This window comes from Oncorhynchus nerka, linkage group LG20, assembly GCF_034236695.1.
Source record: "Oncorhynchus nerka isolate Pitt River linkage group LG20, Oner_Uvic_2.0, whole genome shotgun sequence".
Lineage (NCBI taxonomy): Eukaryota > Metazoa > Chordata > Actinopteri > Salmoniformes > Salmonidae > Oncorhynchus > Oncorhynchus nerka.
Window position 1 is genome coordinate 23,227,933 of NC_088415.1, and position 13,074 is coordinate 23,241,006.

A 13,074-nucleotide genomic window follows, 5' to 3' on the forward strand; every position below is an offset into this window, starting at 1 on the left:
CGTTGTCTCTGATTGGGAACCGTATTTAGGCAGCCTGAGTTTCGCTTGGTATTTCGTGGGTGTTTGTTCCTGTCTCTGTGTAGTTCACCAGATAGGCTGTATTTAGGTTTCACGTTCTGTTTGTTGTTTTCATAGTATGAGTTATTTCATGTACCACGTTTTCTTTCATTAAAGTAACATGAGTAACCAACACGCTGTATTTCGGTCCGACTCTCTTTCCACAAACGAAGAACGCCGTTACAGTCAACATACACTTAAAGAGATTGAACAAGATCTTAACCACAACAAATGTGTAACACGTTGTACGAATTGGTTTAGTAACAAACCATTTGATTGTGAAAAAAATAAACAACCTGTTTTGGCTCAAAACCCAAGACTTTATGACACATCTTTTACATTGCCATTGTGAGTTGGATTGAATTCCAGCCTTGCAGCAATGGCGTAGAACTAAATCATGAGTGTTGAGCACACTATATCCTGTAGATGGAGATGTTACTCTTTCAACAAGTGCTACAATATCAGAGTTGGGGTAAAAAAAAACATTCACTCATATTGTAATGAATTATTCATAGAAATCTGGAAACACTGGACAGCTACTTTAAAATCATCTGCTTCATACGGTGATTCATTATATTATTATACATAAGATAATAGGCTTTTATTACAGGCATTTCACACTATGATAATAGCCCTGCTTTTGATTAGTCATCATAAAACATGTGTTCTTTATATTTGATATTGTCGGTAAGCTAGTGTAAATAAAGACCTCTCTCACGGTGTGATCTCACTAGGGAGGTGTGAAAAAGGTATGTAAATAAGCATGTATATTAACAGTATAACATGTTCTGACATGGTGCTAACATTGGAACCACTTCTGGGTTCACTTATACTGTGCGAACATAGACAGGAGTAGCACTAAATTTAAGTCAATTCAATTGAATACTTTTCTTAAGTTGGACTTTATGTGTAAAAAAAAACATGCCTTGTATTTCATTTGAATCTGTTCATCGGGTATAGCTACTGTTATAGGTCATATTGTAGACACGGAACATCAAACAGTTTGTGTAGTTTTCATTTTTACTAAAAATTATTTGCAGCTTATGAAAATAGCGGAACAAAATATGATACATCCAGTCATATCTAATGTGTCTGAATAATACATACAGTAAGTACAAATACATGTCATAATATACTGTGATATTAAATTAGCATAGTGGTACAACATTCTTCAAGAGGATAGAAAGGAACAGCAGCTTAAGGGAGATAGAAAAGAGAGAATTTGGATTGAGGCCCTGACACAACCTGTCTTAGTGGGTTAAAGACAACCACAAGCTAATGCCCGGGATCTCCAACCCTGTTCCTGGAGAGCTACCATCCTGTATGTTTTCCTTCCAACCCCAAGCACACCTGATTCTAATAATTAGCTGGTTGATAAGCTGAATTGGGTTAACTGGGGTTAGAGAGCCATTCTCTACACTGGAAAAACTAGTGTTAGATCTATATAGAAGGGGATGGGCTGTCCATTGAGGGGTAGAGCTAGGAGGATAGAAGGGGATGGGCTGTCCATTGAGGGGTAGAGCTAGGAGGATAGAAGGGGATGGGCTGTCCATTGAGGGGTAGGGCTAGGGGGATAGAAGGGGATGGGCTGTCCATTGAGGGGTAGGGCTAGGGGGATAGAAGGCGATGGGCTGTCCATTGAGGGGTAGAGCTAGGAGGATAGAAGGGGATGGGCTGTCCATTGAGGGGTAGGGCTAGGGGATAGAAGGGGATGGGCTGTCCATTGAGGGGTAGGGCTAGGGGATAGAAGGCGATGGGCTGTCCATTGAGGGGTAGAGCTAGGAGGATAGAAGGGGATGGGCTGTCCATTGAGGGGTAGGGCTAGGGGGATAGAAGGGGATGGGCTGTCCATTGAGGGGTAGGGCTAGGGGATAGAAGGCGATGGGCTGTCCATTGAGGGGTAGAGCTAGGAGGATAGAAGGGGATGGGCTGTCCATTGAGGGGTAGAGCTAGGGGGATAGGGGATGGGCTGTCCATTGAGGGGTAGAGCTAGGGGGATAGAAGGGGATGGACTGTCCATTGAGGGGTAGGGCTGTCCATTGAGGGATAGAGCTAGGGGGATAGAAGGGGATGGGCTGTCCATTGAGGGGTAGAGCTAGGGGGATAGAAGGGGATGGGCTGTCCATTGGGGGGGTGGGACAGGGGTGGAAGTAGGGTAAGGCTGGGGGCCAGTCTGTTAGAGTGAGTTGGTCGTGATGAAGACATAGATCCGGGCCAGAAACGTAGTGAAGGTGCCCTGTCTCCACAGCTTCATCTCCACGTCAATCAGGAAGTCCCGTGGCTCATGCACCTGCCTGTGCATGTACACCGCGCCAGTGTAGGCGTTCAGCTTCCGCGTGCTAAAGTAGTTCTCCAAGTTGCCCTGGGTGATGCTGATGATGACGTTGTCCCCGGAGTAGGCGGGGGAAGGGCCGATGCGGAAGATCTGGGCAGGGATGACGATGTTGGTCTGGAAGCTCAAGTGGTAGTAGGTGATCCTGAGAGGAGAGTTCTGACAGTCCAGCAAGTTGGGGCAGCTCTGTCGTTCACAGCGCCTAGAGGACCAGCCAATGAGAGAGCCAGAATTTCAAAACTATATTAATCAGAGTGAAAAGAATGAAAAAGACAGACTCACAGAATGAGAACAGTCAAAACATGAGCCAGATAGTCAGTCAGTCAGTCAGTCATGGAATCAACACATCATAAATAATAACAGTCAAATGGGCAGAATCATATAGGCAAAACTTGACTGTTTTTCCAGGTCATTTCAGAATAAGATAGAGGAGAAATAAAGCCAATCCCAGACAGCTCTTCTGAATCCTAGCTGATCTATCATGGCCTCTGTGTCCACTGTGGCCTTTCTGTTTCACAGCTTTGATTACCCAGACTGACACATTCCCCTCAAGGGAAACATTGTTCCTTCCCGCGTACACTCCACTAGTTGGAGAAAAACCTCTAAAGAACTTTGAACTTTGAGAAAATCAAGAGAGCACAGTTTTCCAGCCCCAGAGGACAACATGAAAATACCTCTGAAAATGTCCATTCATTGTTGTTTGAACTTTTCCAACAACACAAAAGATTACAAGTCTTCAATTCAACTGTAGTTCCTCTCTTTTCCAAGGAGTCCTGGGATATCGGATTAGTAGAGATACAGTCACTTACATGTCAGAGGATTTGCGGTAGTTCTGTGGACAATTGAAGGACAGACAACGAAAGCCTCCCTGGATGTTGTAGCAGGTCTCAGCCAAGGAACAGTTATGGGCCCCGATGGTACACTCGTCTATGTCTGTAACCCAAACCATAGTCAGCTCAGAGTTAATGTGTGTGTGTGTGTGTGTGTGTGTGTGTGTGTGTGTGTGTGTGTGTGTGTGTGTGTGTGTGTGTATGTAATGTGTGTATCAGTGTCTCCTCACCTCTGCAGGAGCGTCCGTTGGGAGACATGGTGTAACCGTACTCGGGACAGGCACACTGGTAGCTCCCTGGGACGTTGACACACTTAAAGGAACACAGGTGGCCAATGCTCTGGGCACACTCATCAATGTCTTCACAGGTGTGTCCATCCTCCCGTAGGTAGGAGCCCTGTCTGCAGTAACACTGGTAGGAGCCATAGATGTTGGCACACTCCTGACTGCAGGGGTTGGTTAGACACTCATTCACATCTGTAAGACATTCAAAGATGGAAAAAGACTCCTAAAACAATGCCATGACGTCCATGACACCACAGAATGCAACATATGTCTGTGTCTCTGTCTCTCCACCAACATCCACTACTGTCCTATCAGTCAAATCTTACAGTCCTCTAGAGGTGTGACGGGGGAACAAAAGCCTTCTCTGTCCTGCTGGGGGTGTTGCAGGACACACACACAGACACACACACACACACACACACAGACACACACACAGACAGACACACACACACAGACACACACACACACACACACACACACACACACACACACACACACACACACACAGACACACACACAGACAGACACACACAGACACACACACAGACAGACACACACACACACACACACACACACACACACACACACACAGACACACACACAGACACACACACAGACACACACACAGACACACACACAGACAGACACACAGACACACAGACACACACACAGACACACACACAGACAGACACACAGACACACAGACAGACAGACAGACAGACAGACAGACAGACAGACAGACAGACAGACAGACAGACAGACAGACAGACAGACAGACAGACAGACAGACAGACAGACAGACAGACAGACCTTCACAGTTCTTGCCATCCCTGGATAAGCTGAACCCAGCGGTGCAGGAACACTGATAGGATCCCGGGGTGTTCTCACAGGTCTGGGCACAAAGGCGGCCAGGGTAGCGCCAACACTCATTCACATCTAAAGAGAGTGGGGGGAGAGAGTGTGTGTGTGTGTGTGTGTGTGTGTGTGTGTGTGTGTGTGTGTGTGTGTGTGTGTGTGTGTGAGAGAGAGAGAGAGAGAGAGAGAGATAATATGTGTGTGTGTGTGTGTGAGAGAGAGAGAGAGAGAGAGAGAGAGAGAGAGAGAGAGAGAGAGAGAGAGAGAGAATGTGTGTATACAAAACATATGCATGTATGTGTGTGCACATCCTTAGTGTATGTGTGTGAATAGGGGTTGGAAGTGGAAGGGCCAGCTGCCTGCTGATAAGTCAAAACACTCCACTGGAGTTCATTATTATTAAAGTCACATACCAGTGAATCAGCACACAGTCCTCTGAAGTGGCTGGCTGGCTGGCTGACTGACTGACTGACTGACTGCAACCCAGAGGAGCAGAGCAGCAGGAGTTAAGACTGCAGCAGGAGAGAGCTGCCTGGGAGACTAACTGCAGCAGGAGAGAGCTGCATGGGAGACTAACTGCAGCAGGAGAGAGCTGCATGGGAGACTAACTGCAGCAGGAGAGAGCTGCATGGGAGACTAATTGCAGCAGGAAAGAGCTGCCTGGGAGACTAACTGCAGCTGGAGAGAGCTGCCTGGGAGACTAACTGCAGCAGGAGAGAGCTGCATGGGAGACTAACTGCAGCAGGAGAGAGCTGCATGGGAGACTAACTGCAGCAGGAGAGAACTGCCTGGGAGACTAACTGCAGCAGGAGAGAGCTACCTGGGAGACTAACTGCAGCAGGAGAGAGCTACCTGGGAGACTAACTGCAGCAGGAGAGAGATGCATGGGAGACTAACTGCAGCAGGAGAGAGCTACCTGGGAGACTAACTGCAGCAGGAGAGAGCTGCATGGGAGACTAACTGCAGCAGGAGAGAGCTACCTGGGAGACTAACTGCAGCAGGAGAGAGCTGCATGGGAGACTAACTGCAGCAGGAGAGAACTGCAGCAGGAGACTTACTGTAGCAGGAGAGAGCTGCCTAAGAGACTTACTGCAGCAGGAGAGAGCTGCAGCAGGAGAGAGCTGCCGCAGGAGACTTACTGCAGCAGGAGACTTACTACTAGCCTACCAAAACCACCCAGAACTACTCTGACAGAGATTTGTATTTAAATAAAAAAGTTAAAGGGAGAGCTTCTTCTCTTGAGGTCAGTAGACCACACAGTACCTACCCACACAAGTCTTCCTGAACATGTCGTACTGGTAGCCCGTCTGGCAGTCACAGCGGTAGGAGCCGGGCAGGTTGTGGCAGATCTGTCCCTCCCCACAGCGGTGAAGAGCGCTCTGACACTCATCCACATCTGGACACAGGAAGGTAGAGAGGAAAGATACAGAGTGGGTACTGTGGCTCAATGTCAACCATCTCTATTAAAGACTTGTTGATGGTATTAACCATGGAAATGAAAACTCCACAGATCTGTATACCTCTCCTCCTCTTACCTATGCATCTGGCTCCGTCTGGGCTGGCATGGTAACCCCGGCTACACATTATGATCTTCCTCTGGCAGCTGTAGGATCCCACAGTGTTGATACAGTTAAAGCCTGGACTGCAGGGCTGGCCCACGACACCACATTCATCTATGTCTGATGGATGGAGAGGGCGATGGAGGGAGGAGAGAGGGCGGATAGACACAAGGTTGGAGACAGCAGGAGGGAGGTAGGGAGGTAGGAGAGAGGAAGGATGTACACCGAGGGAAGAGAGAGGGTTGGAGACAAGAGGGAGGGAGGGACAGTTTGAGAAGGGAAGATAGAAAAGGAAGAACAGAGGACCACAGGAGGACAGAGTCCGAGAGAGATGTCAGCCAGTTAGTCACACTGTGTTACTCAGAGGCAGACATACATCATACACTCCCATTCCCTGGGATCATTTTGGTGTGTGTTTCCCTCTATTTTCTCATCTTCTAACCCTGCCTTTGACTGTTTTTCAGTGGTTCAGAACTGCCTCGACATGCCCCAGTTCCTGTCCCCCAGGCTCATTCCTCAGTATCAGAATGTACTGACTGGAGGAAGGTTGGCTTTCATCCACCCCACTGCTGCCCACTCTGCTCCCCTCTGACCCCCCTCCTGTGTGGCATTCAACCCCTCTATACCGGGTCTGGGTATACCTTTACATTTATATTGACACACTGTTATAGTTATATTCATAATGTTACATTCATACTATTACTCTTGTTAACAGTGGCCCAGGTCTGCCCAGCCCAGTTAGTCCCGACAGCCCCTCTTACCAATGCAGTTTCCATGTGTGTCCTGTGTGAAGCCCATGGAGCAGCGAGGTTTGGCATTACACCTGAACGAGCCCTCACTGTTCACACACTCAAAGCCTGGCCCACAGTTATGAGTCCCCTGAAAACACTCATCAACATCTGCAAACAGAGACAGGAATAAGCAGGATGCATATTAGAAATTAAATCTAATGTATGACAAATTATGTAAAAACATGTTTGGTTGGTGATCTATTGTCAGTTTGTAATCAATCTATTGTAATCCCATTAAGTTGCTTAGAGAAGTAACACTCATATGTTGCAAGCCTGTTAGAGTGTAATGTCTACTGTAACCACTGGGTGTCACTGTGTTACTGTGGCTTTGAGACAGCAGCTAGAGCACCCCTAAATTAGCAGATAAATCATTTCACATAGATCTATTTATACACTCTCCTTCCCCTTTAAAGAAAACAATCAACAGTAAAAAGGTTAATTCTCCAACTTCAGAGAGGATCCTAGGAATGTTTCCCCCACCAATCCTCCTCATTACATTAGCACAACAACAGATACAGCTTCTTATTTCTCCATGATGAATCACCTCCAATGAGCCAGCCTGTCAGACCATAGTTATGTGCATTAGTCTTCCTATTCTCTGGTGCTTGTATCTGTGACAGTAGAGAGCAGTGAGTTCACCCAGAGCAGAGCTCCTTACAGCTCTTTCACCTGTCTACACTGGGATTCCCCTGATGTCAATCATCCTGACACATCTGCTGTTGTACACAGCCTTGTCACTGCAGAGAAATCACATCTGTCATAAACAGGGCTTAGAGAGTGAACTTCTCTGTGTGTGTGTGTGTGTGTGTGTGTGTGTGTGTGTGCATGCAGAAAACAAGTGTGTGTGTGTGTCTTCCTCTGTGCATGAAGCCACATGTACTGTACGTCTGTGAGGCTCTATGATCCCTGTAGGGACATCATACGCTATGTACCATGTTAAAGCCTCAGCTTGGCCCCTGGGAAGGGCAGGGCTTCAACTAGCACATTAAGACAATCCTGGTCTTGGCACGGCTGGCACAGGACTGAGTGAAGCTCTGACAGACCCAGACATACTGAGACAGAGAGAGACCGCGGTCAGGGACAGGAATAAACGTGTGAGAGATTGGCAGGGTGCTCAGTCGCAGTCAAAGCAATACTATAGGAAGGTAATTGGCTCATGACAAATCAAGGAGGGAGCTGGCTCGACAACCTCACAGAGGCGAGGGAGTTCACTCTACCCAAGCAAGGACAGCAATTATTGGATAAGAAATTGGGGAAGACAATCAACTCATGGAGTAAGCAGTGAGGAGAGAATTTGCTTTGTAAGATGTAGGAGGGGAGGGGACTTCAGTCGATGAGAGGGGAGTTTAATTGATGTGAAGTAATTGGGCAGGGAATTGAAAGAGGAGTAGAAACATAACAACACAGTCTCCATCCCACACTCCAACCAGCCGACAGAAGTGGCAGCAGTTATGAGCACCGTGTTTAAATACTCATTTGGTTGACTCACTGCTGTGCGAGTTTCATTTCCGTTGAAGCCCAGAGCAGCTGTAGTCCCTACTCTAACACCCTCTAACAGAGCAGCTGTAGTCCCTACTCTAACACCTTCTACCAGAGCAGCTGTAGTCCCTACTCTAACACCTTCTACCAGAGCAGCTGTAGTCCCTACTCTAACACCCTCTAACAGAGCAGCTGTAGTCCCTACTCTAACACCCTCTACCAGAGCAGCTGTAGTCCCTACTCTAACATCCTCTACCAGAGCAGCTGTAGTCCCTACTCTAACACCCTCTACCAGAGCAGCTGTAGTCCCTACTCTAACACCCTCTACCAGAGCAGCTGTAGTCCCTACTCTAACACCCTCTACCAGAGCAGCTGTAGTCCCTACTCTAACACCCTCTACCAGAGCAGCTGTAGTCCCTACTCTAACACCCTCTAACAGAGCAGCTGTAGTCCCTACTCTAACACCCTCTACCAGAGCAGCTGTAGTCCCTACTCTAACACCCTCTACCAGAGCAGCTGTAGTCCCTACTCTAACACCCTCTACCAGAGCAGCTGTAGTCCCTACTCTAACACCCTCTACCAGAGCAGCTGTAGTCCCTACTCTAACACCCTCTATCAGAGCAGCTGTAGTCCCTACTCTAACACCCTCTAACAGAGCAGCTGTAGTCCCTACTCTAACATCCTCTACCAGAGCAGCTGTAGTCCCTACTCTAACACCCTCTACCAGAGTAGCTGTAGTCCCTACTCTAACACCCTCTACCAGAGCAGCTGTAGTCCCTACTCTAACACCCTCTACCAGAGCAGCTGTAGTCCCTACTCTAACACCCTCTACCAGAGCAGCTGTAGTCCCTACTCTAACACCCTCTACCAGAGCAGCTGTAGTCCCTACTCTAACACCCTCTACCAGAGCAGCTGTAGTCCCTACTCTAACACCCTCTACCAGAGCAGCTGTAGTCCCTACTCTAACACCCTCTACCAGAGCAGCTGTAGTCCCTACTCTAACACCCTCTACCAGAGCAGCTGTAGTCCCTACTCTAACACCCTCTACCAGAGCAGCTGTAGTCCCTTCTCTAACACCCTCTACCAGAGCAGCTGTAGTCCCTACTCTAACACCCTCTACCAGAGCAGCTGTAGTCCCTACTCTAACACCCTCTACCAGAGCAGCTGTAGTCCCTACTCTAACACCCTCTACCAGAGCAGCTGTAGTCCCTACTCTAACACCCTCTACCAGAGCAGCTGTAGTCCCTACTCTAACACCCTCTACCAGAGCAGCTGTAGTCCCTACTCTAACACCCTCTACCAGAGCAGCTGTAGTCCCTACTCTAACACCCTCTACCAGAGCAGCTGTAGTCCCTACTCTAACACCCTCTACCAGAGCAGCTGTAGTCCCTACTCTAACACCCTCTACCAGAGCAGCTGTAGTCCCTACTCTAACACCCTCTACCAGAGCAGCTGTAGTCCCTACTCTAACACCCTCTACCAGAGCAGCTGTAGTCCCTACTCTAACACCCTCTACCAGAGCAGCCGTAGTCCCTACTCTAACACCCTCTACCAGAGCAGCTGTAGTCCCTACTCTAACACCCTCTACCAGAGCAGCTGTAGTCCCTACTCTAACACCCTCTACCAGAGCAGCTGAGACCCATCTCTCTCTCGATTTCCTTCCAGTAGTCAACAACAGGACTTTAACAACTTGCTCATCTCATAGCTCTATCTCAGAGCACACTGGCTGTGGATAAGAGCCCACAGTTAGCGTATTCTGCCAAGTGTGGGCAATGGAAATAATGATGAAGGCTGTGAGGTTTCTTTTTGGGTTGGAGCATTGTACATTCTCCACCGACATAAACACAAGTCAAGTGAGATTTTCATAGCAGGCAAAACCTAATGCTAATATCTTGTTTATAATCATATTCAGCATCAAATAGACTTGTTCGTGTGGCCAGTTAAAAAATGGTGTCATTACTGTACTGTAGCTTACATGAAGCATGGTTCAAGATCTAATCGGCAGCTCCCAATCTCTGACTCGTAGTCACTCCCATGGGTGGCAACTGTGATTGTTTAGTTTTACAATGTGCTTTCCTCACATTGTGAAAGGTCAAATTAATACACACCAGTTGTTGTGTTGCTACTAGTTACAACTATACATGGGTCTACTGGAGAGTGAATGATTTGGGTGTTGTACAGTTTGCAGCTACTGTTCTGTCTCCATACCTTCACAGACGTCGTTGTTGATCTGGTAACCCAGAGAACAGGTGATCTGACACAGAAAACTACCAGCCGTGTTCACACATCTCTCATTCATCTGACAGGTATGAGTGGACATCAAACACTCATTGATATCTGTGTGAAAGGAGAGAGAGGTGGAGAGAAACCAAGAGAGACAACGAGAGAGACACCAAGAGAGACACCGAGAGAGAAACCAAGAGTGAAACCAAGGGTGAAACCGAGAGACACCGAGAGAGACACAGAGAGAGAAACCAAGACAGACACCGAGAGAGAAACCAAGAAACCAAGACAGACACCGAGAGAGAAACCAAGGGTGAAACCGAGAGAGACACAGAGAGAGACACAGAGAGAGACACCGAGAGAGACACCAAGAGACACCGAGAAAGACACCAAGGGTGAAACCGAGAGAGACACCAAGAGACACCGAGAAAGACACCAAGGGTGAAACCGAGAGAGACACCAAGAGTGAAACCAAGGGTGAAACCGAGAGAGACACCGAGAGAGACACCAAGACAGACACCGAGAGAGAAACCAAGACAGACACCGAGAGAGACACCAAGAGAGACACCAAGGGTGAAAACAAGGGTGAAACCGAGAGAGACACAGAGAGAGATACCAAGGGAGACACCGAGAAAGAAACCAATACAGACACCGAGAGAGACACCGATATAGATACCAAGGGAGACACCAAGACAGACATCGAGAGAGAAACCAAGAGTGTAGGAGGGGAGATACAAAAGCAAAAAGGGAGAATGAAAGCATGAGACAAGATGGAGAGAGAGGGGAATGGGATGGAAAGGGTACATCAGAGTAAGTGAGAAATAGAGGGGAACGTAAACACATTGGAATACCCTAGTCGCCCCTAGTCCTGTTAAATTCATGGTGTAACACAGGGGCAGTCCCAAATAGATTAAGCAGCCTGGCCTCCACAGAGGGAAGGGATTGGGGGCACAGCCACAGGGTGTAAGTCTCACACAATGAGAGATCTGTCAAAACACTGCACCACCATGTCACAACAGAACAATCCACTGCCACCAAGCAGGAAGTCTCAGTCTGCTAGAAGCGATGGCTTATCCCTTCAATATGGAATCCGAGCAATCTCTAACAAGGGTGGCGTAACATATGCTTTCTACGAGATGACTTAAACAGATACAGTAGCTCACTAATCAGCTTCATGGTAACAACCATGCAATCCCATATTGTGTCAACTAGTAGACGTGTGTGGCGTGTAGTACTGTAGGGACAGTGTGAGATCACAAAGATAGAAACACATTTAATCACATAGTGGAGCCTGCCTCCAAGTATAAGGCTCTGTTAGTCTGCAGCCTGGTGTCTTCGCCTCCAATGTCACTGTGAGAAAGGGAATTAGTCCTCTGGTCAGCAATGTGCATGAATGCTCTGCCCACCTGAGGACCTTTCCATGTCCTGTGTTTGAGGAGTGTAAAATCCACTTGTCACTTAAATCTGGATTGATTGCTTTCATTTTACTCTGGTGACTCTTTCCAACTCTTGCTTGTTTCATTAGTGTGTTCCCGTTAATGTAATGACCTGTTAGTGTGTTCCCGTTAATGTAATGACCTGTTAGTATGTTCCCGTTAATATAATGACCTGTTAGTGTGTTTCCGTTAATATAATGACCTGTTAGTGTGTTCCCGTTAATATAATGACCTGTTAGTGTGTTCCCGTTAATGTAATGACCTGTTAGTGTGTTCCCGTTAATGTAATGACCTGTTAGTGTGTTCCCGTTAATGTAATGACCTGTTAGTGTGTTCCCGTTAATGTAATGACCTGTTAGTGTGTTCCCGTTAATGTAATGACCAGGGAAACCTTTGTAATGACCTGCCAAACACGCTCTGGTAATGGCTGAAATGGGCTCAATGGAATACATAGGCATTCTGTTGCCTCTATAAAAACACAAACGTTTCGTCTGGGATTTAACGCATCGTCTCAGCAGTTACCTCACAAGAAAGAGAAGAAAGATAACTTTATTTTTCTGGGTGTTGATGTTTGTGCAATTGAAAAAAAGGTATGTTTTAATAAAGTTTAAATGTTTACAAATTAGATGCGCTGAAATAAAAGCATCTTTCCAAACAGGAAAACTGGGATGATAGTGATATTATGTCTGATCTCACATCACAGTTTACTGGTCACATACACATGGTTAGCAGATGTTATTGGTCACATACACATGGTTAGCAGATGTTATTGGTCACACACATGGTTAACAGATGTTATTGGTCACATACACATGGTTAGCAGATGTTATTGGTCACATACACATGGTTAGCAGATGTTATTGGTCACATACACATGGTTAGCAGATGTTATTGGTCACATACACATGGTTAGCAGATGTTATTGGTCACATACACATGGTTAGCAGATGTTATTGGTCACATACACATGGTTAGCAGATGTTATTGGTCACATACACATGGTTAGCAGATGTTATTGGTCACATACACATGGTTAGCAGATGTTATTGGTCACATACACATGGTTAGCAGATGTTATTGGTCACATACACATGGTTAGCAGATGTTATTGGTCACATACACATGGTTAGCAGATGTTATTGGTCACATACACATGGTTAGCAGATGTTATTGGTCACATACACATGGTTAGCAGATTTTATTGGTCACATACACATGGTTAGCAGAT

At 46.9% G+C, this 13,074-nt stretch overlaps 1 protein-coding gene across 2 annotated transcripts in view; it reads right to left on the minus strand.

Annotated features, from left to right (window-relative positions):
- Positions 1–356: 356 nt before the first annotated feature.
- Positions 357–13,074, minus strand: part of LOC115102090 (fibulin-2-like) — a 48,870-nt gene continuing 36,152 nt past the window's right edge. Inside the window, exons 9-16 of one of the 2 annotated variants that reach the window (XM_029621658.2) lie at positions 10,396–10,524; positions 6,679–6,816; positions 5,894–6,037; positions 5,626–5,754; positions 4,314–4,439; positions 3,450–3,695; positions 3,199–3,322; positions 357–2,591 (exon numbers count right to left, since the gene is read on the minus strand). In XM_029621658.2, the coding sequence (XP_029477518.2) occupies positions 2,234–2,591; positions 3,199–3,322; positions 3,450–3,695; positions 4,314–4,439; positions 5,626–5,754; positions 5,894–6,037; positions 6,679–6,816; positions 10,396–10,524 (1,394 nt within the window). In that variant the 3' untranslated portion in view covers positions 357–2,233. The remainder of the gene's footprint in view (positions 2,592–3,198; positions 3,323–3,449; positions 3,696–4,313; positions 4,440–5,625; positions 5,755–5,893; positions 6,038–6,678; positions 6,817–10,395; positions 10,525–13,074) is intronic. The other variant, XM_065005321.1, reaches the window with a different exon arrangement.